Source organism: Mesoplodon densirostris, chromosome 12 (assembly GCF_025265405.1).
Source record: "Mesoplodon densirostris isolate mMesDen1 chromosome 12, mMesDen1 primary haplotype, whole genome shotgun sequence".
NCBI lineage: Eukaryota > Metazoa > Chordata > Mammalia > Artiodactyla > Ziphiidae > Mesoplodon > Mesoplodon densirostris.
In genome coordinates, this window is record NC_082672.1 from 54,265,666 (window position 1) to 54,292,670 (window position 27,005).

Genomic DNA, 27,005 nt, shown 5'->3' on the forward strand with positions numbered 1-27,005 from the left:
TGTTAATTTTCTCTTAATATGAGATGCATGAAGAAAAGCTAGCTTATTCAGGTCAGCTGGAAAGCCCAGCTGTTTTTACCACATAGTGTTGAGACTAAAAATAGCCAGATTCATCTACTTAAAAATTTTTATGCTAGTAATAATAAATACATTTATTGTTTAAAATAACATACAAGGGACTTCCCTGGTGGCTCAGTGGTTAAGAATCCACCTGCCAATGCAGGGGACATGGGTTCAAGCCCTGGTCCGGGAAGATCCCACATGCCGTGGGGCAACTAAGCCTGTGCGCCACAACTACTGAGCCTGCGCTCTAGAACCCGTGAGCCACAACTACTGAGCCCGTGTGCCACAACTACTGAAGCCCGTGAGCCTAGAACCTGTGCTCCACAACAAGAGAAGCCACTGCAATGAGAAGCCTGCATACTTCAATGAAGAGTAGCCCCTGCTCACCGCAACTAGAGAAAGCCCAAGTGCAGCAATGAAGACCCAATGCAGCCAAAAAATAATAATCATAATAATAAATAAATAAAATTTAAAAAATAAATAAATAGAATAACAAAGATCCCATTCTCTAGAGAAATCACTGTTATCAACATATTATTTATGTTCTATCAACATAGAACATATGTTCTATTTCACACTTATTTCCGTCAATTCATATTTTTTTTAAAAGCCTCCAATGAGCTGATGGTGGAGCCAGTGACCTCTTCTGAACACGGTGCAGCTTGACCCAGACTCTGGTCTGAATGGATCACGGTCACACCTACATGAGGCATTAACAGAAGAAATTTCATTAAAACATATTATTTGGGAGTAGATTCCCCAGAGGTTTGCTTCTGGTTGCTGTTTATCTCTAAATTTCGTGTTTGATGGTTTCTGGGTTTGTAAGGGTTATATTCCTGAATGTGCTGAGTCATGTGTGTGTTGGAGCAGCACATGTGAATCTAACAGAATAAAGTATAAAATATATACACTGTCGAATAGTCGAATAGTTTGCATGATGTCTGTCAAAGGTTTCCCTGGTAAATATTACTGTCCCAGGGAGGCTTAATACCACAATACACACAGGTAAAATTTCTCAGTGAACTAATGTGGCTTCTTTAATGAAAGTATAAAGTCTGATAACCCCATACCTTATGCCCTACCTTTTGATAACTGTAAATGCACATGGCAGCCGTTTTTGGGTGCCCCTCTTCAAAACTAGAAACCACCACTTAAAAAGGTTTCCTGGGCTTCCCTGGTGGCGCAGTGGTTGAGAGTCCGCCTGCTGATACAGGGGACATGTGTTCATGCCCCGGTCTGGGAAGATCCCACATGCCGCGGAGCGGCTGGGCCCATGAGCCATGGCCGCTGAGCCTGCGCATCCGGAGCCTGTGCTCCGCAACGGGAGAGGCCACAACAGTGAGGGGCCCGCGTACCGCAAAAAAAAAAAAAAAAAAAAGGTTTCCTTCAGTTAGCATAAAATATTGCCAAGATGAGAAACCAGGTGCCATGATGCCTTGCATGCTGTCACAGGTCAGGTTCCCTGGGGAACAGCCTCCAGAAGTTCAATGGGGGTGCTTTCAAAGCCTTCGCCTGTGCTGGGGAGTGAAGGCAGAAGGGGGACAATGAAATCATGACAAGGACCTCAGCCGGTCCTCCAGGGGGCTCTTGAGCTGGGTTAGCCCTTCAGCATTTTCCTAACCAGGGGTGAGGGGCCTGGGCCTTTATACCTTTATGCATTAATCAGTCATTGCACGTGGGATGAACCGAAAAGAATGTGTGACCTTGGGAGGGGTGGCTCTCTTTACCTGGGAGGACAAGGCCCCAAGGTGCTCAGCTGAGAGCTGCCTGCTCCCAGTGCCCGGCAGCTGGGGGAGTGCGTGCTTCAGCAGACCCCAGTGTCTGCTACTCGCGCTGTCTGTCGGTGAGATGTGTACTTGAGAATGAGTGTCTGTGTAGTTTGAGTGTGTGTTAGACATAGCCCTCTGAACCAGATACCTATGCCAGCATAGCAGCTCTAAGAATTGGAAGAGTCAAGCAATCACTTTTAGAGGAATTCTGCTTCCCTTTTAAAAATCAGTTAGGGACCATCCATTCCCAAGAGCCTTCTCAAATGAATTTTTAAATTTTATTTATTTATTTTGGCTGTGCAGGACAGCATGCAGGATCCTAGTCCCCCAACCAGGGATCCAACCCACGCCCCCTGCAGTGGAAGCGTGGAGTCTGAACCTCTGAACCGCCAGGGAAGTCCCCCCAAGAGCCTTCTCAGATCTCACTCTTCCTCTCAACTCGCTTCCCTGTTAGATGCTCCTCTCTGGCACTCTCATCAATTCTTTGTATTTCTCACTATGTTTACAGTATAACTCTGTGTGTGTGTGTGTGTGTCTAAGTGTCTAACTCTCCCACCTAAGCATAAGGTCTTGAATGCCCTGTCCTGTTGATCTGTGTGTTCCAGAACCTGGTTCAGCTGCAGCAGGTTCTCAGTAAATGTTGGTTGAATAAACAGCCTCAGCTCTGACTCCCCCAAACAGTGGTTGGCTGTGTTTGGTGGCGCATGTTAGATTGTGTCTGTGGTAAAGGAGATGGAAAGTGGGCTGGCGGCAGATTCTCCTGTTAAAACCAGCCACCTTTTGTGACAGTTTTATCTCCAACTTCATCTACCCCAGGAGCAAGGGAGGATGGCTTTTGGCTTTGTTTTTAATCTGGTTATGGATAATGAATAGCCAAGTACCAGCAGATTTCCGTATGTTATGTAGCCTATCTGTGAATACCACATTCTTTGTACATTTGAATTTTCTCTCTTTCCAGATACTTTGATCAATACAGATGTTATTCCTGTCTCCCTTAATTAACATTTTCTAAAAATATTTAATCAGTACTCTAAATGTAATTCAGCAAATGACTTCACACAATTAGACTGTCAAAGTAACTTGTGTCTAAAGGGAAATACGTTTTAAAAAAATTGTCAGTCGTAAGAATGGTAAGGAGTTTTAACTTTCATCCTGTTGGTATTGTTTGAAATGCAACCAATGGACTTAATATCAGCAAATGTCAATATTTTATTTACAGTAGTTCTTAGAAAATTTTGTTTTTGTTAATATTGATTTACATAAAAGGGAGATTTCATGAAATAAAATCATTTTGACTTAAGGAAAATTTGTTTAATATAGACATAAAGCAAAAGGAAGCTGTGATTTAAGAATTACAAATTTCATAATTGGTCAGTCTAGCATTATTGCAACCCTGTTGTGAAAAGTCAGTGCTTTTGAATGAGATTAATTGCTTCAAGAGAACATGTTTTTTCTAGCCTATGTCTTATTGTTTCAAGAAGAACAATGTTTTGTGAACTGGAATTTATACTGTTCATGAAGGCCTGAAGGGACCCTTGGCTCTCCTGCTTTTCTATCTTCCTTTTATCTGGATTTCAGGAAAGTCACCTTCTTCTGTTGAGATTTAAGTCTCCTCATCATCAACATTATTTTTGTCTTCCCCTCCCAGTGATTCCCAAAATTCGTTTTTTAAATTGTCTTGAAATAGTCTAAATGTGAGGCCATGGTTGAATATGCATTGTTACTGATTAAATTTTAGTGGAAAAAGGTATATTTCTAAACTATATATTTTAGGGACTTATAAATGATTTTGAAATTTGAGACCTTGAGCATTTGAAATTCAGAGTTGTTTGCAGTTTAGTGTTTTGTTTAGTGGCTATGGAATATCTCTGGGTTGTGATGAAGAGAGTCATAGAGAAAAAATAATTGGCACCCCAACAGCAATTCCCTTGAGACTTCCTGCCTTAGATTAAATATAAACTGCTGCAACCATTTGGTGCAGGCAAAATACTGAGAAAAACTCATTAGATGTGCTTGAGACAGCTGTCATCGAAGGTTTGGTGTGGTTCTTGCAGTGTTTTACTGCCCTATCATTCTGTTGGCTGAATCACTGCAACTGAATTAGCCATCATTTATGATTGATGTAGCATGACTCTAAGCACTGAGCTATAAAGAGTCTGTCTTTATTTAAAGGACAAAAGAACAAAAGTTTGAAGTATTACTAATGAGGCTGCTTTCCATTACATTTAATAAAGTTATAATTGTGAGGTTGCTAATGATATTCTTAGTATAGGACGGTTTAAAAATGAGGTGGAACTGAATTTCTAGACACTGGTTTATTAGCTATGTATATGAAAAGCTTAAGGAAAATGTATAAAAGACTAGAAATAGAGTATAGAACTCCCAATGCAGTCAATGAAGGGAAAAAGTTATGAAGAAATTTATATTAATACAGTGTAAAGAGAAAAGGAGAAGGGAAAAGCAAGGTGACTAGAATGTTCAAAATTAAGATGGCACAGCAGTAACAATTAATAAAGATGAAATATGGATTCTTAGAGTGAATGTTTCAACTCCGTCAAGCCAGATGTTCATTTTTAAGAAACCCACTTAAAATGTAATGACAGGTGATTTTCGGAAATACATCGAGGATGAGAATGGAGAAAAGAATACATGGAAATCATAAATGTATATGCAGTTTCTCCAAAACCATTTGACAGTCTTTGAAAAGACTAGAAGGAGCCTGGAAAGAGATGAAGAGAGTGCACCTGAGTAGTTCAGTGTCATGTGTAGTTTGTGACCAAAACTCATAGAGCAAAATATGATTCATTTTTTGGAAAGGAGACAACTTCAGAACTCAGAAAAAAGGTCACCAAGAAAGAACAGCCAAATTAAACGGGACTTTTCTAGAATCTTTTATAAAACGGTACTTAGTTGGAATCCCACTTCTATTTCACAAGTACAAATTACCTCTGTGCTTTAAAATAATTGTTCTGAGAAAGAGATGTTTCACATCCAGTGTGCTGCCAAGTTCTTAAACATACTGGATGTTGTAGACACACACAGCTATTGTGACAAATTTACAAATGCAGAGAGCCCGATTGACAGACAGCTGGTTTACCAAAACAAATCTGCTGATAGAAAGTGGATGGGCATTTCTGGAGAGCTGGAATCTAATTCCTCCAAGCCTAAAAACTCGATGCTGCTAGTAAGTAAAACCCTAAAAATAGCCTACTATGTAATAAGACAAAAGAAACTATATCATTGTTACGTTTTTTATTAATCATAAATATTATCTTTTTAATTAGTCTTATATTACATGCTTAATTCTTACATCTCTGTATTTTAAACATACATAATACTATACCCTAAAATTGTAATTATCCAATAAAGAATTAAAAATGAGTTAAACAAATAAAAGCATAATGACAAGCTTTTGCTTCTGGCCATGATGTGTAGCTGATACTGGAGTAACCCTCCTGCCGTAAACAGCTAGAAAACTATCCAAAGTAGACAGAGCATCCGTTTGCAGATATCGGTCTGCAGATATCATACGACTGTGATGTGTGAGAGAGATGTCATATGATTGCCCCAGCTTTCTGCCTGGAGGAATTTTCTGAACTCTGGCACAAGAAGGAGGAGCCCCCAGAATATTACAGTCTCACTGAACTAAGGCTCCAAAGATTAGAATTCAGGAAGACTGAAGCCACTGGAATTTGCAGGCACAGTGCCCGAAGGGGGAACCACCCACTAAGAGTCCCAGAAATCTTCTTGGCATCCCCCTGCATCTTAGGCTGACTATTGAGTGGTGCATGCATAGGATGAGGCTCCATGATTCAAGCTGAGAACAACCACCAGCGACTTGCAAGCTGTTAACTACCAGAGGTTTAACAAGTCTGGGAGACTTTCACATTCTAACCATTAAAGTAGAAAGGCCTTGTGAACACCCAGGGTATTCAGCAGAGACCCCAGAAAGGCCATCCATGCCTTTGCAGGAGGGCTGTAGACCTTCCCCAACAAAGTTTGAAAATAAATCTTAGATGGATCAAGCTGATCCACCAAATTAACTGCCTCAAAACGTTTTAAAGAAAGACCAAAAAAAAAAAGCAAACCCAGATAGCATTAAAAATGTTCAACATCCAATAAAAACAATTCCTCAATATGTAAAGAAGCAGGAAAGTGTGACTTATAACCAGGAGAAAAACTAGTCAATAAAACAGATCTAGAAATTACAGGTAGTAGAATTAGCAGACATAGACTTTTTGAAAGCAATTATAAAAATAATTTTAAAAGGATTTTAGGAAATGTTAATGAATTATAAATGGACAAAGAAATAGGAAACATAAAAATAACCAAATATTCTTCTGGAGGTGAAAAATAAACTATCTGAATCGAAAAATTTTCTGCATGTGTTTAATAGCAGTTTAGATACTATAAAAGAAAATACCTGAATTTGAAGACAGCAAGTTGAAACTAAGCCACAGAAAAAAACTGAAACAAAAATGAACACAGTCCCACCGAACTGTAGAACAATACTAAGTGATCTAACATTATGTATTTGAAGTCCTAGGGTAGGGGTGAGGGGACACAAAAATCATACGAGGAAAAAAACAGCCAAAAATGTTATGAATTTGGTAAAATAGACAAACCTACAGATTCAAGAAGCTCAACAAACCTGAAAGAGGCTACTACAGCAAAGCCCATTATAATCAATTTGTAGAAGACCAAAGATAATAAGAAAAATTTTAAAGCAGCCATGTAAGAAAACACATTACATTGTACATAGGGAGAAAAACATGAATGACTTCTCATCTGAAACAATGCAAGTCAGAAGACAGTGGAAAGACACCTTCTTTTTTTTATTTTTTTTTTAAGTTTTTATTGGAGTATGGTTGCTTTACAATGTTGTATTGGCCTCCACTGCACAACAAAATGAATCAGCCGTACACATACAGATATCCCCTCCCTTTTGGACTTCCCTCCCATTTAGTTAGAGTTCCCTGTGCTATACAGCATGTTCCCATCAGTTGGCAAGACACCTTCTTATGAAGCCTTCCTTGACTGCCATATTTAAAACTGCAGTCCCTCCCCACACATCCTGCCTCCCTTACCCAGACCTGTTCATGTCCTTACGGCATTTAGCATTTTATAATAGACTACGTTACTCCATATTTATGGGCATGTCTCCTCCACTAGGGTGTAACTTTTCTCCATTGATTTATTCACTGATTTATCTTTAGCATCTAGGAAAATGTCTTGCACATATTAGCTGCTTAGCAGCTATTTATTGAATGAATAAATGAAGGAATAGCAGTTGTTGGTAAGTGCATTCGTCAGGGTTCTCCAGAGAAACAGAACCAATGGAATATATGTATATATAATATATATATAGAGAGAGAAACTTGTTTAAAGTAATCGGCTAACATGATTGTAGGGACTTGACACTTCCAAAATCTACAGGGTAGGCTGACAGGTTGGAAACCAAGGGAGGAGTTTCAGCTTGAGTCCAAGGGCCATCTGCTGGCAGAATTCCTTCTGGCCAGGGGAGGTCAGTCTTTTTCTATGAAGGCCTTCAACTGATTGGTTGAGATTGACCCACATTATGGAGAGTAGTCAGCTTTACTCAAAGTCCACCAATTTAAACGTTAACCTCATCCAAAAAAAACACCTTCACAGAAACATCTAGAATAAACCAAATATATAGGTCCTGTGGCCTAGCCAAGATGACACATAAAATTCACCTTCAGAGTAGGATGTGGAAAACAGGACAGCCGATATGTGAGTGTAAGTCAATAGAACCAGTTAGGAAAATAATTTGGCAACATCTAGTTAAAGTTGAGTATGTGCATATCATACCACTGAGCAGTTTTACTTGTAGTTATGTACCCTGGGAAACATGTATATGAAGCCACGATAAACATGTTCAGAAATTTTTTAAAGTATTGCTTGTAATAAGGACAAAAACCACAAAGGAAGAAAATGGAAATAATCTAATTATGTGGTAGGAAAATGGATCAATTAGTTGTGATGTATTCCTAGATTGGAATATTTTACAGCAGTTAAAATAAGTGAAGCAAATATACATGTATCAATATGGATTAATTTTTAAAATTATATTGAATGAAAAAACTTGCAAAAGGATGTATATAGTCTGATACTACTTATCAGTTTTGGCAACTCAAAACCATAATGTATTATTTGTTGCATTTGTTTCTTATCAAGATTCTTTTTGCTACCTAAGATTCTCCTGTTTAATATTTTAAAAGAAATCCACTGAAGCACAAGTCTTTTATCTCTGCTGCCTTGTGATATATAGGGGACTAAAGATATGCATTAAAAGTTATTTAGTTGTTCAGTAGAAACTTGCTAATGTGACCAGTATGAACCACAAATGAACGTTTGTGCATATGTGCCCATTTTGCTAATTCTTACTCATTTAGAACAGCTTTTAAAATGTGTAACCTGTGACAGAATTTCAAATTCAGTGACATTTATATTCAAAATGACAGATTGTGTGTATTTTTCAGTTAAAGAATAGACTTTATTTTTTTTAACTTTAAAAAAATTTAAGTGTAATTGACATAGAATATTGTGTTAGTTTCAGGTGTACAACATAGCGATCCAACAAATACGTTACAGACGATCACTGAGACAAGTCCAGTAACCATCTGTCACCATACAAAATTATTACAGTATTGTTGACTATAAAGAATAGACTTTTGGGCTTCCCTGGTGGCGCAGTGGTTGGGAGTCCGCCTGCCAATGCAGGGGACACGGGTTCATGCCCCGGTCCGGGAAGATCCCACATGCCGCGGAGCGGCTGGGCCTGTGAGCCGTGGCCGCTGAACCTGCGCGTCCGGAGCCTGTGCTCCGCAATGGGAGAGGCCACAGCAGTGAGAGGCCCGCATACCGCAAAAAAAAAAAAAAAAAAAAAAAAAAAAAAGAATAGACTTTAAATAAAAGTCACACTGAGTCGTGGCATTCAGTTATATATAAATATTTTCAACTTAAATATTTCACTGTGTTTTGTTAAACTGTGATTAACAGTGAAATAAGTTAAAAAATTGATGTTCACCTTTTCTTCTGATAACTTTCTTATCCAATCCAACTGTTTGGGGTAAAGATACTGCATTTGCGGTGAACCTTTATGTTTTACTTAATATTTAATAGTGTTCTCACAAAAATATATATTCTAATCAGCCCCGTGTGCTGTTTTTGTTCCCTTCATAGTTATCTGACGACGGTCGCTACGTCTTGTTGTCGATAAGGGAGGGGTGTGATCCCGTAAACCGACTCTGGTATTGTGACCTCCAGCAGGAGCCCAGTGGCATCACCGGTAAGCTGTCTTTCAAACACGGATGATTACTCCAGGAAGCTCCATTAAAAAGCAATTATGGGGCTTCCCTGGTGGCGCAGTGGTTGAGAGTCCGCCTGCCGATGCAGGGGACACGGATTCGTGCCCCAGTCCGGGAAGATCCCACATGCCGTGGAGCGGCTGGGCCCGTGAGCCACGGCTGCTGAGCCTTCGCATCCGGAGCCTGTGCTCCGCAGTGGGAGAGGCCACAACAGTGAGAGGCCCGCGTACCGCAAAAAAAAAAAAAAAAAAAAAAAAAAAAAAAGCAATTATGTTGGTCTTCTAATTGATTTCCCAAGAAACCTTCCATTTAACCATGTCATCTCAGTTCATATGATTTTTTCGTTCGATATTATTCCTTAAAATGAAAAGAAATTGAATGAAGCTGTTTGTTGGCTTTAGCATTTTCTCTGTAGATTGACGCTAACCATATTTTTTGCATGCTTATGAGTGTGAAAGTTTCCTGTCCACATTGCACATGAAGAGCGTTTGGGGGAAACCAACCCTTTGGTCTGTAAAGCATTATGACTGTCTGGATGTAATGGTGCAAACTGTCACAGGAAAGAGGACAGCAGTGACAATTTATTGGGTTAAAAGATGATCACAGGACAACTGCTCAGTACTGAACACATGTACAATGTCAGCCTGATTTTGCTTCCTGAAACCATATGTATCAAGATAGTAAGCATAGGACGAGCCAGTTACAAGTTCTAGATATGGCTCATTTTAAATGTTGTTTTCTTCCAACATTTGTTATCATGCTAGCACCATCATCAAGCATTAAAGCTTTTCAGCTGCACTATTTACTACGCTGAAAATTCTCAGACCCAAAAACTCTTATCAGGGATACACTGGCACCCAGACAAGGATACAGTTACACCATGGTCTGGTTAATGTAAAATAAATGTATTTTAGAGATAGTTGATACAGATTTTCAAAATATACAATATTGAGTACATTTCTAATTGTTGATTAGGTTACCTCATTATTAGGATCTAATCCATATTACATTATGATCAGAAAATACATACCTTTTTTTTATTATTGGTTGGACACTGCATCATTTTTAAACTTCTCTGAGCAAGATCTGTATCCTAACATTCTTAGCTGTTTCAGAGCACCATTCACACATACAGCAGGATGAAGTCATCTCTCTTCTAATATTAAATATATATCCATTGAATAAAGCTACACTGTTGTTTTCTTTTTGGAAAAAAAAAAAGATACACCCATTTTGATCTCAAGAAAATTGCATCCACCGCATCAGTTTTCACATTCTCTGACAGGAGCACACCACCGCCCGAGAATCGCTCACTTGAGTTGCAAATCTAGGTCTGCATAGAGCTGAGCATGGAAGGTCAAATCTGAAAGAAGCTAACAGCAGTTATTGTGCTACTGTCCTGCCCAGTGTTCCTCTGTGGGTCTAGGATGGTGGAAGGGACTTGGCCTTTCTCCAGTTTATTAAAAATTTCTGTTACAGTGTTCTTCCTCCAGAGAGTGCCGCTTTCATTTTGTATTTATTACTTCATTATATCTTTATTAGGTAGGCTAGTTTTTTGTTTGTTTGTTTGTTTGTTTGTTTGTGGTACACGGGCCTTTCACTGTTGTGGCCTCTCCCGTTGCGGAGCACAGGCTCCGGACGCACAGGCCCATGGGCCCAGCCACTCCGCGGCATGTGGGATCCTCCCGGACTGGGCACGAACCCGTGTCCCCTGCATCGGCAGGTGGACTCTCAACCACTGCGCCACCAGGGAAGCCCCAGTAGGCTAGTTTTTAAAAGGTACACAAATTGTCTTCTCTGCAGCTGGAGTAAATTAAGCAGTTTCATCCACGTATTCATATACTGAACTGCTATTGCTCCGTCCACTTTAATAACAGGTGGTATTACTTTGAATGAGACTTAGCAAGTGCTGGCGCCTCTGTTTTCTCCCTGACCTCTTGGTCCTTACCTTTTTTTTTTTCACTACCTCTCCCCCCACCACTTTTTCAGCACTCATGAGGAATTAGAGAAGAGGGTGTGATACCCAGAGATTGGGATTCCAGGAGGAAGGCAGTACAGAGGTGCACAGGTGCACTAGAGGTGCATGAGACAAAAACAGGGAAGCATCTAAGAAGTCCTAGTGGCCGGGGAGGAGTCAAGATGGTGGGATAAGAGGACGCAGAATCCGCCCCTCCTCACAAGTACATCGAGGAACCCGCTGGCTATGATGCATTCAGATTGGAAGGCATTATTTACCACATAAGCCAGGTCCTGGCCTCCCTTCCCGACTTGATCTTTCCTTAGCTTATGTGACCATTGTCTTCTCTGTTTCTTACATGGTTTTGTGTAGCTTAGATGAAGAGCCCAGCACAGAGTAAGCACTCAGTAAACGTTAGCAATTATTCTTGTCCAAATTGTTCTCTTTTTCTCTCTTTCTTTAAAAATTCTTACAGAGGGACTTTAAGATTATTTTGCCATGATCTGAACAAAATCCAGCTATGGTTGACTAGAGCTATGTGTAAATCTATACATTTATTTGGGACTGTATCTCTGAGTTGCATAGGAACTACATCTTTCTTACTAAAGGTATTTCTAGGTGTTTTATGTTTGTGAAATATTGATGGTTTGTGAATGCATCTTCAAGGTTTAACCAGAGAAGCAGAACCTGTAGGATATATATATTAAGAGATTTATTGCAAGGAATTGGCTTACATGATTATGGGGCTGGCTAGGTAAGTCTGAAACCAGTAGGGCAGGCCATCAGGAGGGACAGGCTGCCGTCCACAAGTGGAATTTCTTCTTATTCATGGAAGCCTCAGCTCTGCTGGAAGGCTCAGGCCTACCTAGATTATCTAGGATAATCTTCTTTAGTTAAAGTCAACTGATTATGGTCTTTAATCATATCTATAAAATGCCTTCACAGTAACAACCTAGATTAATGTTTGATCGATTAACTCAGGACATCAGCCTAGACAAGTTGAAGTAGCAAAAAGACCATCCCAGTGAGCTTGTGGAAAACCATATGGAAGACAGTAGAGCAAATAAGTCTTATGATACTAACCTGATGTCATTTTATAAGAAGGTTACTAAACTGACCAGTATGTGGAATTCATTGTGTCATTCAGAAAAATACATAATATACTGTTGACAAGAAAGCAGAATTTAAGTGAGTAAGGTAGGTGAATTTAAGCTGTTGAGTTGCACACAGATGGGTTAAGATCAGTTTGGAGAGTGTTCCCAGTGATAGCTGCTAAATTCTGGGTGTAACGCTGGGCCTGTAATCTCTTTTAAATTATTGCTTTATTAGTATTAAACTTGTGGGTAACATAAACCTCAGAGGATCTCTTCTCTTGAGTGGTGGTCGTGGGATTCTGAAAGCTCTCAACAGTTGCAATGATTGACCAGTACTAAGAAGATGAACTGGAGATCAGTTTCCATCCATGGGTTCAAAAGTCAGTTGTGTAGGTCAAGATTAGAGAGATCTTGGGTCTTTTTGTTTTTTTAATTGATTGCTGCTTCATTATGAGTTAATAATATGATGATAACTGATTAAAAAAGCAAGTACTGTGTGTGAGTTTAACTGTTGAAGACACTAAGTATATTTGGTTTATAACGGGAGACATAGCAGATGGATATCATAATCATTAAACTTTTTGAAATAGTTCTTATTAATTACAGTTGAGTACATTGAGACAGTGACCTTAAGACTTTCAAATCAGCTGTGAATTTTAATCTCAGCTCTACCTCTAAATAATTGGTGACCTTGGGGAAGTTATCCTTTTCTCTTAATATTTCCACAACTACAAGTGAGGCAGTGATACCTACTTCATGAGGAATTGTGAGGAATAATGAAAATGCATAGAAAAGGGCCTAGCAGGGTTCCTGGCCTACGGTGGGCTCTCAAGTATGCCTTCTTTATCCTTTTGTTGTTTGACTGAAAGGGGAATATTTGGAATCACTACACAATGGTTTTAGGTAGTGGATTAAAATAGATTGAAGATGCCCTAAAAATAATTTATCTTCAGTATCGAAGCCGCTTCAAACACAGATCTTGATTTTGACTTGTTTTCTGTAAAACCCGATTCATAATCAGAAAAGAGGCCTTACATCAAAGAAAACATGAAGAGGTGTGCCTCTCCTGGGAGATATGTTTACTTTTTCAGGTTGATAACTGAAAATTCCAGGGGGCATATGCCCAGTTGGTGACTCTGACTGCCACCTAGGATCTTTTTCTTGCTGTTTCCTTACTGCTCCCCCATTTTTGTTACCCTATTTAAACTAAGGAGAAGAATAATTAACATTTAAGTTAAGTGCTAAATACGCTAGTTAACTGAAATATTAGGTGAGTTAAACCTGAATAGCTGGTGACTGAAAACTAAATCCAGTGTTATAAAATCGTTAATGTTATATCGCTGAAATTGATATCCCTTTTTTTTTCGGTACGCGGGCCTCTCACTGTTGTGGCCTCTCCCGTCGCGGAGCACAGGCTCCGGATGCGCAGGTTCAGCGGCCACGGCTCACGGGCCCAGCTGCTCCGCAGCATGTGAGATCTTCCCGGACCTGGGCACAAACCCGTGTCCCCTGCATCGGCAGGCAGACTCTCAACCACTGCGCCACCAGGGAAGCCCTTATATCCCTTTTGATAACCTCAGGTCTTTCTGTTATAATTTTAATCATTTTTACCTTAAAGTCAGGGAGATTTATCAGTCTTTTACTGTACATTAATGTTTTATTTATTAGGGCACCACTAAATTGCCTGTTGAGAACTAAATGATTTCACTTAAGCTCTTTTATAACATTTCCATCATCTTTGTCTCCCAGGAAACCTTTCTGCCTGTGTGCAGTTTAAAATATGAAGCACAAAAAAGTGGCCAATGGCTACTTAATATCATAGAAAAAGATAAAAGGAAAACGAAACTACATAAATACAGAATGGAAAAAAATCTTAGAATGTTGAGAATTAAAAGTGTTCTCTCTGATTATGATTTACATAATCATGATTATGATTTACATGCATCATGTCAATTTGATTTTCTGTTCAAGGACTGACCGACCTTCTTACTACGTGCTGCTCTGTGAGCTTAATCTCTCTCCTGTTACCCTTTGCCTCTCTTCGGAGAACCTCATTTCTGCCATTCACATTTGCAGTATTTTTACTTAGTAGTAACACGAACACACTTCTTGCAAACAATGGGCCGTAGCCTTTCCACAGGAACTGCAGTTCCTGTAGCTGCTCCTGTCTTTACCTGTCTGAACAGGTAACTCCCGACTCACTTCACTCGCCACTGTATGGGAATGGCACTAGGCCCATCCTCTGGGCATTAGAAATCTGCATTATTTTCCACGTGTTCAAAACGGCTAAGCAGGCCCCCTCCAAAGAATATCGCACCCTCTTTTGCGCTGGCTGCCAGAGACGTGTTCCAAGTCACTATCAGCTTTCTCTGGGAGAAGAGGGACTTCAGCCCTAGAAGTTACCATGCGTCCTCTTGCTTTTGGTTGATACTTTTCCCTCTGTAGTTGGCCCTTCTTCCCCTTTCCCCTATTCTGATTTCTTTTTCTCTCCATATAAAAACACTGTGAGTATTCTTGAGCTGCATGAGATCAGGGATCTTGTCTGTCTTGCTCTTCTTGGAGTCCCCAGCACCTAGAACAGTGCCTGATGACAACAAAGATTCTCTCCTTGACCAGACTTTAGTCAGGCTCCTCTGAGCCTCTTCTCAATTAGGTCTCAGCCTTAGTTCCTTGCGCCCCACCCTCCTTGATTGGCCTCCATAGCCCAGTTGTTGTGAGAATCCTGCTAAGTCACTTTAAAGACAGTCCCTTACCCCTGATATCTGATCAAATTCCTCATTCCCCTGTCCATTCCCCACATGCTTGACCTGCCTTCAACAAGAATCCCCCTCCCCTGATATCTTCTCTTGGTAATTTTTGATCACCAATCCCCTCAGTCTGCACATTGGCTGTAAATCTCCAGCTGTCTTTTCTGTATTCGAGTTCAGCCTGACCTCTGTCCCTAATTGCAGTAGTCTTGACACCTATCACAGTAGTCCTGAATAAAGTCTTCTTTACCTTTTTACAAGTGTCAGTAACTTTTCTTTAGCACAGACTCATAGTAAGTGGGCACCAGCTTGTCTCCAGCAACTTCCCTTGCCCCTTGAGGATCCCGTGCTCAGGTGGCCCTGCTTGAGGAGCCATCCTCCATCTGTAACTGTTAATTTACTTGTATTTTGAATCTTTACCCTTCTGGCCTCCAAGCTGTTTTAAATTAAATTTTTGTCCTTTATTTAACCCTGAGAACAATCAAAAAGTACAGACCATGTTTCTCCAGTCCTGTGTATTATATGAGCAGAAGATTTCTGCTTCTCATTTAAAATTGAAAGTAAAAAGGTATCAAGGTATCACTTAGGACACCGGGGAGGCATGACATTTTATTAGTTCTGCAATGGAAAAGACAGCTGTGTCTTGACTCCTGTGATTCTTAATGTGATTCATGCATGCAGATTAGTTGAAATTAATCATCCTGAACCTTGCAAGAAAATGATTTTGTCTGGATTTTCTTAGTTATATTTTCTGTACCTTTCTAAATCAAGACTACTATTTCTTTTGAGAGATATATATACATATATATACACACACACACACACATATACACACTTTGTTTCCTAAATTTGTTATAAATATTTTGAATATATAAAGTTGCTTCATGTAGACTAAATTTAGAATAAATTTTCACGTATTTTTTACATTACAGTTAAATATCAGGCCTCAGAATTGTCTGTTTTCACTCTAATATGTGGGCTTCTAAAATTTTTAATGAAAACTTAATTTAGGGCCTTCCTGGCGGTCCAGTGGTTAACACTCCATACTTCTGATGCCGGGGGTGCGGGTCAAGGAACTGAGATCCCACATGCTACACAGTGCAGCCCCAAAATATATATATTAAATAATTAATAAATAAATACTTTGAGGAAGAGCTACAATTTAAAAGTTTCTGAATTCCAAATCAATGCACCTGATAAAGTTTCATTTTAAAAAAATGAAAAGAAAGAAAAGTTAATTTATACCCTAAACATATAAAAGATGGTTTTTAACACTTATACGTATTGAACTTAGTGTATTAATTTCTAACTATTCTTACTGGAAAAGTGGAAGACACTACTAACTTCTTTTAAATTTGGTTACTTCTGTTGTCTTTACATTATCCAGAAGTGTATGTGAGGTTCAGTCTGAAATGTAGGATTGTGTGAATGTTATATTTAGTCATCAAGCAGACATTAACTGGTGCCCACTTTGTGCCAGGCGCTGTGTTGGGTGACGGCAGTGACAGCCCATCCCTGCCGGGTGTGTGCTCCCCGTCAGCTGCACAGCATCAGGTCTTATCAGTTGTGCTGTCATCAAGCATATATTCCCAGGCTCAGAGTTAGGACCTCTCTGGAGTTTGGAAACTCTAGACTCACTTCTCTCTGTTGTCTTGTCTTTTTTTTTTTTTTTTTTTTTTTTTAATATTTATTTATTTATTTACGTTATTTATTTATTTATTTATTTGGCTGCATCAGGTCTTAGTTGAGGCACATGGGATTTTCGTGGCAGCATGCGGGATCTTTTGTTGCAGCACACGGGCTTCTCTCTAGTTGCGGCGCACAGGCTCAGTAGTTGTGGTGTGCAGGCTCAGTTGCCCCGCAGCATGTGGGATCTTAGTTCCCTGACCAGGGATTGAACCTGCCTCCCCTGCATTGGTAGGTGGATTTTTTTTTTTTCCCCAGTGGTGTTTCACTCTTTTATTTTTTCATTTCTTTTATTCCATCTTTCTTAACTTGCTATCTTTTTTTTTTTTTTTTTTTTTACAAATTTAATCAGTTATACATATACATATGTTCCCATATCCCCTCCCTTTTGCGTCTCCCTCCCACCCTCCCTATCCCACCCCTCCAGGCGGTCACAAAGAACCGAGCTGATCTCCCTGTGCTATGCAGCTGCTTCCCACTAGCTATCTACCTTACGTTTGGTAGTGTATATATGTCCATGACGCTCTTTCACTTTGTCACAGCTTACCCTTCCCCCTCCCCATATCCTCAAGTCCATGCTCTAGTAGGTCTGTGTCTTTATTCCTGTCTTACCCCTATGTTCTTGATGACATTTTTTTCTTAAATTCCATATATATGTGTCAGCATACAGTGTTTGTCTTTCTCTTTCTGACTTACTTCACTCTGTATGACAGACTCTAGGTCCATGGTAGGTGGATTTTTAACCACTGGACCACCGCAAAAGTCCCTCTGTTGTCTCTTTTGTTCATTCTCTTTTCCTTTGGGTTCTTTCATTTTTCTGTAGAAGGTCAGATACTTTATTCTCTATTTTATAGGATAGTCAGCAGCAAGAGACACTGACCATTTGGCCCTATTCTGAATTAATGTGCAACTATATCAGAGGTTTTTAAATAGAATCCGTAGGAAGTAATTGTTAGGTGCAAAGAACTATAAATGTCTAAAATCCTTGTTGGTAATTTAACACCCTTCTTTTTCAGTGTAGCGATCCTTAAAACGGACCTGAAATGGTCTTTGCTCATGTCACAGCATTTATGAAGGGTTTAGGGGGAAAAGATGGGTGATGCTGACATACTGATTTTTGTAAGGAAATAGCAGTTTATCCTATACTTCACCCAGACTTTCACTAACCTGGCTCTCAGCATTTTCCTTTTTTGCTGAAAGTTTGATCATTTTCAGCACTCACCATGTGTTCATTTTAATGCTTTCATGTCTTTAAAGAAAACGGGCTTTCTCCTGCATGAGAAATCAATCTACCCTACACGCTAACATAGAACTACAAAAGGAAGCTCAGTGTTTATCAGACACTTAAATTGTTCACTCAGCCATCTCTGGCATTACGAGGCAGATGACCTCTTGATTCTAGGTAGCTGGGACAATTTTGACTCCCATGTTCGTGCCTGGTGGGGCTGGACATCTTTTGGAGATGGAGAGGAAAGGGGGAGATAAACATTCAAGAAGCCTGAAAAGATGAATTGTTTAAAGTTTAGCAAAGTCATCGGGGTGTTAAAGGTCAGACCAACAGGGGAGGAGGGCTTCTGTGAAAGGCAGGGAATTATTAGAAAATAAGTCTGTGTTTCAGAGTGGGAATGCCAACAACCCAAAAGAATTGGAACGTCAAAAGACAGTATAAAAATAAGAAGCAAAACATGAATTTTGAAGTAAAATATGAAGTCCTAGTGATAAAGGTAATAATTTTACTAATTTTTAAGTTAGTGATTATAAAGGCTTTTTCTAGGAAAATGGCTATGTGCCCTGAGAGATGGAAACTAGATTTTATTAGTTCGCCGCCATGAGCAACCAGTGCTGTTCAGAAGCCACGTTCAGCTTATTTTTGTCATTTGAAGAATGCTGGGGTTTATTTGGGATGGTAGTAAGTATTGTTTATTTAGCATTTCCTGTGTGCCAGGTTCTGAGCTATGCGTGTAGATATTTCACTGTCTTCTTAACAACCTCTGGGGAGCACATGTTGTTATCCCAAGGAAACTGAGGCTGGTGAGGCCAATTAGCTTTCCTGATGCCATTGTAAGATTCAGACCCAGGTCAGTTGAATTCCATGCCCGTGCTCTAACCATCACCACGTGGCTGTTGTGACAGAATGAAGGCATCCGGCCAGAGAGGACAGCAGGCTTCTGCTCTCCTCAGCCCTAGAGCACGAGCTGTGCATGCTCTGCATTAGTTACTGTTGTTAGAGGCCAGACCCTCTGTTTTGTCAAACGTAAGCGCACTTTTTAGCTCCTATCGCAAGAGAGCTTACAAAACGTTTTCTAAGCAATGTAGTTAATACCATTGATGTTCAAAGAAAGCAGTGCAAGTAACGACTTTGCTCTATGGAAAGCTTTAGATGACTTATTTTAAGCTCACCTTCACTCAGTAAACAAATCATTCCCCCACCAAGAAGCAGGTTTATAAAAAGTAATTTTAACTTGAATGTGGAGAAGTTTGGGAATCGAATTCTGTTGGCTTCAGAGGGAAGAATACCACTTACAGACAAAAAGACCTCAGAAAAAGTGGGCCGAAAGTGAGATGGTTGGAGAGTCTAGCCACATCTCTTTTTTTAAAGTACCTTTCCTATTTCCCATTAAATCAACAGTGTTTTAACGTGTGAATAGCAAAACTGAATGAGCCCCATTGTTCAGCTGGAATACCTTTTCTCTTAAATTATCTTGTGGCCAAAGCCTGAGGAGCAAGGGTTTCTGGAGAGCCAAAGGATTTCATGAGTCCTCATTTTAAACATGCTGCCCTGTGAGCCTGTACTTTGAACAACTTTTCAGATTTTAATGGATTTGTAAAAATCCAGCCACATTCCTAAGTCTGCATGAATATATGACTTGTGTGTATTTATGACTAAAGTTAATGCTTCAGAAATTGGTGGCAGATAATGGCCACAAACTTTTTTATTGTTTTGGTGCTCTTTGGAGCTGGGTTATAAAACAAGTGCACCACATCTTCAGGCTCACCTGACTATACAGAGTTACTGAAGGAAATTTCTGCTGTGTTTTGCCTTTGGTGGATGTTTCAGTGACTTTTTTGCAAGCAGGGGGAGGTAGGGTCATAATAAATACCACTGCAATGGCTGAAAGACCTTTTCGGCAGAAACCATAAGATGGTTACTTTGAGAAATAAAGGTTTCACATCAGAAGATGTTTTATTGTCCGGGGAACATTTAAAGAATCTGACATTTCTCTGAACCAAGACTCTGTGTCTGCAAATGTCACAGTCCAGAAAACTGTGTTTCATCATTCTTATTATAAACAAATGTAGCTTTCTGACTATCTGCAAATTTTGTATTACCAACTAATTTTTTAACTTATTCTTATAAGGACTAGTCTTTGGGTTTCTTTTCCTCTTAAAGTATTGTTTTATGTAAACTAAGATGCACTTTTCTTTGAATGGATCACCTGCTTTTGAGGTTAGCAGTCTGTCACTGGAAAAAAAAATGTTTGGCTCAGATGCAGAACTTAATTGTTTATGGAAATTAATTGTAAGGATTTCTGTTTGTAGGAGTGTAGCAGATGATACACTCTGAATAATCTCCCAATTGAAACAACTGAAATGTTGTAAAAAAGTTAATAAAGCATCTTACTAAGTATATTGCTAATTGGCACAAAGGAAGAGAACTCATAAAGACCAAAGACAAAATGAAAGCAGGCGTCCTGGGATGTAAGCTGGATTGTCCCAGAATGTTTCTGCTGGGCCTTGAGGCTGAGCTTCCCTTTGGTGGTGGTGTAAGGATTATTGAGAAATAAACCCGCCAGTGTTGGAGCCAGGGAGGAGGGGAGAGGCAGGGTATAGTAAGGAAACCTGCCTTGGAGGTTTGTCTCTACCTTGGAGGCAGGATGTGAATTCTCCTAAAACATGAGAAGGGCTGACCTTCACGTGGGTGCAAGTTGAATTGATTGTCTCGATGAGGTCCAAAAATCCTCATGCCAAGAATTTAAAGTGCTCCCAGGTTGGTTGCCTCCCAAGAGGCAAACAGAAGCCAAATACAAATCTTGTCTGAAATAGTGTCACTTCAACCCAGGCCTTCAAGAATTCTCACAGATAGCGTTTCAAGGGAAGTCAGTTCACAATCAGAAATCACAGATCAGATGAAGAAATTCACCAGCATGAAAAGTAGAGCCAGCAGATTCACACCAGAGTGGAATTATCAGATTTCTAATGTAAAATAAGTGTGTAAATACACCTTTAAAAATAGTGATGCTGCTTCTTAAAAAAAATAAATGAGAAGCTTGGAAACATAGCAAGAAACAAGATATTGTAAATAATGACCAAACCTATTTGGAAGAGGATGAAGTAGAACTTCTAAAAATAAAAAAAGGATTCACTTTAAAAATTAAGTTATTAGATTAAAGAAGAGATTAGACATAGCTGAAGAGAGAATTAGTGAAAGTGAATATTAAAAGAAATTACATAGAATGCAGCCCACCAAGAGGTGGAAAGCATATGAGTGGTTAAGAGACACAGAGAAGAGCAAACTGGGGCCATCCAGTCTGCAGAAGACAACTGGCCAAAGATGTAAAAATGAAAATGATGTAGCTGCCTTAATATCCAAGTAGACTTCAAAGCAAAATGCATTACTAGAGATAAAACTCTATAATCATAAAAGGTTCAATTCAGTTTTATTTAGATATAATAATTCTAACTATATATCTAAGAGCATGATTTCAAAATACAGAGAGTAAAAGTTAACAGAAATATAAATAATAATGGACAAATCTACAATCATAGAGAAATATTTTAACAGACCTTTTCTTTGACTGATAGAAAAAATGGCCCTCTAAATCAGTAAATATATAGATTTGAACAAAGGATTAACAAATTACTTAGTAGACATTCTTAGGATATCACAGGGAAGGTCTGCAAAATACACGTTCTTTTTGATCACATACAGGAACATTTTAAAATCCTTTAAGAAAAAAAAATTAGACCACAATGCTTTTCTCAACAGATTTAAAAACTTTGAAATCATACAGAGTATGTTCTTTATGTACAGTAAGATTTAACCAGAAGTCAGTAACAATAACCAGAGGATGAATAATCTCACAAACATAATGTAAGGTCAGATATCAAGAATAGAAAGAAATCAGACACAAAAGAATACATGTGGTATGGTTTCATTCTATTAGAAGTTCAAAAATGAGGCAAAATTAGACTATAGTGTTTGTGGCTGCATGTTAAGGCAGAAAATGAACAAAGAAAAATAAGAAAATGATTATCATAAAAGGGTGATAATTTCCTTCAGGAGGGAGGGGGCTTGTTCAGAGCATCATACCACATGAAGTTCCTTCTTGTTCTGTCATCAAAAATACGTCAACTGTCCTTAAGTGCTTATTCTTCCAGATGAACTTCAGAATGATGTTGTCAGATTCCCTAAAAAGCTCATTTGGATTTTGGAATTGGAATTGTGTTAAATTTGTAGATTTCTTCTGGAATTTTTTGCACCTTTGAAATACTGAGTCTTCCTATCTAGGGATATGGTATGTGTTTCCAGTTATCCAGGTTTTGTTTGTTGTTGTTTTTTAAGATTCCTTAGAAAAATTTTAGAGCTTTTCTCATAGAGTCCACATTTCTTGTTAAGCACATTCTTAAGTATTCATTAATTTTACTTCTAATGTAAATGAGGTCCCCTGTCCCCACCATGTTTTCCAACTGGTATTACTAACATGTGGAAAAGCTGTAGATTTTTTTTTAACTGCCTATCTTATTATTAGTTTTAATTCCAGCCGTTTATTTTAAAATAATATTTGTTGAGGTTTTTGTTGTAGGGTAGGTATTAGTCACTTTATAATAATTTTCACATTTACTTACTGTTTCTCGTCTACAGTTGAGAAAATGAGGCTCAGCCATGGATAAAGAGATTGTTCAAGGTCACACAGCTAAATTGTCATTGGAGCTGGGGTTTTAATTCAGTTATATCTAACTGAAAAACTCTCTACCATGGGATTATATTTTCCCTGATTAATTTAATTCAACAACAAATTTATATAAAGATATTATGTTATAGAGACGAATGAGACAATGAATGTAAAATCACCAGGAATATAAATGAACTATCCAAATTAATGTAGCAATTTCATTGTGAAATCGAAGGTAGGAGATTAATTGGAGAATAGCTAAGATCTGGCATTGCCTTTGAGCAGTTTAGAAGTCATAGAGCTTTTTCGTTTATAAAATTTTTGAGATGTCCTCTAAACATTTATGTCTGATACGTTATGAACCAGATGTCTTCCCAGTGGATTTTTTTTTTTAATAGTAAAAGTGACATTTAGTGAGCCGTTTAAATGATGATGATGGTGGACACATTTAAGATTTCTTTGTAGTGTTGACCTTCTCCAGACTAGTTCTTAGAACAGAAGGGCTGGAAAGTGTGCGTCCTTGCATTCAACACCACTTTTATTTTGCACCTTTGAAGGTGCCACTCTGTCTGGGTGCTGAGTATTAAATAGTGAATAAAAAAGACAAATGATAAACAAGCAAATTAGGTACAGCTGACCCTTGAACCACTTGGAGGTTACACTTGGCCCCCTGGATACATGGTCCCTCTGCATCCATGGATTCAACCAACTGCAGATCATGTGGTACTGCAGTATTTACTATTGAAAATAACCCCCTATAAGGGAACCCACGCACTTCAAACCCACGTTGTTCAAGGCTCAGGTGTATATATCTTGAGAGAAGTGCTGTGAAGAAATGATCTGGGTGTGGGTCAGAGGTACCTAGCCATTTTGAGAGTGGGGTAGGCAAGGGAAACAGCTTGTGACCAGGCCCTGAAGTGAAGCATGTCTTAAGGAACCTAACAAAGGCCAGTGTTGCCAGAGGTCAGGGATTGAGGCAAAAGTTGGAACATCTGAGTTTAGCTAAGTGGGCAAGGACTGTACCATGCAGGACCATGGAGAACACAAGAAGGAATTTGGATTTTATTCAAAGAGCAGTGGAGAAATTTCTAGGAAGGGTACCAACAGGGACCGGTTTAGGATATTAAGACATGGTGGTGGCTGCTACCGAGAAGAACAAGAGTGGCCGTGGGCAGAGCAGGTGGGAAGCCGCTGCTGCACACCAGGGTTTCCCAGCCACGTACTGACATCTGGGGCTAGCTGACTCTTTGTCAAAGGGGTATCCTGTGCCTCGAAGCAGCATCTCTGGCCTCTTCCCACTAGATGCTCGTAGTAGCCCTCCTCTCACTTTCCAAGCTGTACCAACCAAAAGGTCTGCAGACAATTCCAGAAGTCCGCTGGTGGGGCTGAGATCATCCCCAGTTGTGAGCCACTGCTCATAACCAGAGGGAAATAAAGACTTTGGGTGGAGTGATAGCAGTAGAGGTAGAAAGACGTGCTCGGGTTTGAGACCCTCTCAGGTAGAAGGGGATGTGCCGGATTATGTGGGGTAACGGGCTGAGAGAATTCTCCACTCTCCTTCATTGCCAGGTTTTTCTGGAAAAACTTCCTCTGCGTTATTTGGAAACCTTAAAATTCACCCACATTCGCCCTTGCTCTTTCTCATGCCTTAGGTCTTCCAAATATTGTGTCTGCTTTGTGTTCTATAGACAGAAAAGATCCATTCCCCCCCCACCATATACAAACCACACCATTTCAAACCCTGGAGAGGTGACAGAGGTGCTTGGTCTCTCACCAGGAATCCTGAAGTGGGTGAAACTGATCGACAACTTCGAAGGGGAATATGACTATGTAACCAACGAGGGCACAGTGTTCACGTTCAAGACGAATCGCCATTCTCCCAACTACCGCCTGATCAACATTGACTTCACGGATCCCGAGGAGTCCAAGTGGAAGGTGCTTGTTCCTGAGCATGAGAAAGACGTCTTAGGTAAGAGTACATGCTGCTTGGAAGTTGTGCTTTTGTTTCTGGTAAGAACGTCAAGAAGTTGGTGCATCTCTCATTCTCTGGTGACCGGTTACAAGGTGAAGAACCTTCAACCTCTAATTGTGAAATGTCTCAGTAGCGCAACTAGGTGTTTACTGTGTGACATCTTTGTAGTTAGTACAATACTGTGTGGGGTCTTCAAAAAATTGTGAAGGTGTGAATCCAGACCTTCAAAGGTAGTGCTTTTCTTTTTTAAAAAAAAAAACAAAACATCGGCTGTCTTTGTAGTTATTTTCTGATAATAAGCGCTAATGTTTAGTTTTTTTAAATCATTTGGATTCAGAATCCTTAGCTTTTAGCTTCTGAATAACCTTTGGCTGTTTATATTACACCTATTGTAGACTTTAGGGTGGATTTACAGTCCTCCTACCGGAGAAGAGACTCTTGTCCGAGTTAATTGAAATACATTGCACTTGATGCTGTGTGCACTGCGTTACAGTAACCTCTTGAGAGCCTCACTTCTTTATCTGTCATGTTTCAGAGTGCCTTTAAGTTCCCATTACTGATTTTCTCAGTGATTTTCCAAAAATGATATACTGCTTTGTAAGTTACTTCTTGCCTGAAAGCTGGCTTTGATTTAAAATGGGACTCTAATTTTGTTACACTTTTTGACAGAAAAGGAGAGTCGAGTACGTTCAAGCCAGTGAAGAGTTTGCTTGTGGAGGTGAACGTCTGCTGATGGGTTGAATGGGGATAAAATCTAGGGCCATCCCTAAATGGGAAGGTATAAGTTGTATATAATTAGGAACATAATTCCTTTTGAGAGCTGCAGAGTGGCCCAGTGTCACATAAAGCAGTCCTGACATGGGTTTTTCAGTGAATTCAAGCGCAAGTATTGGAGTCAGATCCAGGTGCACATCCTGGAAAAGTAAGGGCCCCTTCCCCACTGGCTCAAGGCAGTGTGCTCTGTGCCTGCAGATATTTCAGCCTGGCCTTGCTTAGCGGGTAGAGCGGAAGGTGGGCAGATGATTACAGCTGAGTCTCTGAGTGCTTCCCGAGGGCGCTCCCGCCGGGCCCTTGCTTGGGCAGTTCCCTTGGCCCTGGTGGAAGCGCTGCTCTGGGTGTTTGCCTGGGGTCCCCTTCAGCCCTGGGTTGCTGGCTCCTCCGTCCACCTGCTTCTGTAAAGAGGTCTCCAGCACCTCAGGCAGTTCTGTCAGACAGGACCCAAGGCGGCCCGGTCCATGCTCGTTCCGGCACAGCCCCCATTTGCAGCCCCAGGGCAGCGGCCCATCCCGGGCTCTTCCACTGTCCATACGTGCTTCTCAGCTTTGGATTAGGCACCGGTGCTCTGTCTGTCTCAGGCTGGGGTTTTCCCCAGCAGGGAGGGGGACTTACAGCATGACAGGGGCCCTTTCCAAGGAAATCGCTTCACCTATGTCCTCAAACACTTCCATTCACTCTCTGACCCTCGTATATTTGGTTGAGGGACCCACGAGTCCTAGAACAGGTTTTCTGCCTTTTCCATTAACACCTTCATACAACTTTGGTAACCTGATGACTTCTGTCCAACTGAGACAGAATGTCCCCCCCTAAGGGTGGTAAGAGCCAGCATTTAGTGAGTGCTTCCTAAGTGCCACAGGAGGGGCCCTCAGGCCTTGGTGGGTCCAAGGGAGACTTGGTGGCACACGTCTTCCTGAAGAGTGAGTGCCCTGTGTGTTTTTCAGGTTCCAGTCAGGTTGGAACAGTGATTCTCATGTAGGGAAGCATCAGAGATACAAATATTTCCCAAGGCATGTGAATTTTCTGCCTTTTAAAGCCCCCCTAAAGCAGTTTTAACTGTACCTTAAGGTGACATCCTGTCTCACTTGCAGATCTAATGAAATGCAAATCAAGGTGATATTTTTATAACCTTTCCTCTAAAAGGTTCTAAGTTCTTTAGACTGGAAAGGGGAAGCCTTCAATATTCACAGAACTCATCAATTCAAAGAGAAGCACAGTTGAATTTGCAGTGTGTCATTAGCACAGAATGCCCTATTGAGAATAAAAACTAGAGATGAGTCACAAAGTACAGCTGTAAAGTCAGAGCTTTTATTAACGACAGTCTACAAATCACCTTGTCCTTTTCTTATTCACTTTGTCTGTTTTAGAATTCTGATGTACTCGTAGTTAACACAGATTGATGATTTTTGGACAGAAATTTCCTTCAGTTTTTTTCCCCTTACTTTGCTTAAAACATTAAAGCCACGTGAAATATATTGCTTGATTGAAGCACTTAAAAAGTCGTATTGGAGGAGCAAATTACTTTCAGGTGTAAGAGTTCTTCCTTATATCCTGACTGGAGGAAAAGTTTGCGGTAGTAATCTAAACCACGCGACGAGACTGAGGCCCCTGGGGATCCTCAGAGCGCCCTCTGGCCGGTGCCTTGTTGATCATTGATAACGTTAGATGCGTGAACTACTAGTTTCTTGGATTTAAAAATAAGCAGTGTCGGGGCTTCC

The 27,005-nt window shown here is 40.0% G+C and overlaps 1 protein-coding gene across 1 annotated transcript in view; it reads left to right on the top strand.

Moving 5' to 3' along the window:
* Positions 1-27,005, top strand: part of PREP (prolyl endopeptidase) — a 140,047-nt gene that overhangs the window by 44,207 nt on the left and 68,835 nt on the right. Inside the window, exons 7-8 of the mRNA XM_060115106.1 lie at positions 9,039-9,144; positions 24,319-24,510. Of these exons, the coding sequence (XP_059971089.1) occupies positions 9,039-9,144; positions 24,319-24,510 (298 nt within the window). The remainder of the gene's footprint in view (positions 1-9,038; positions 9,145-24,318; positions 24,511-27,005) is intronic.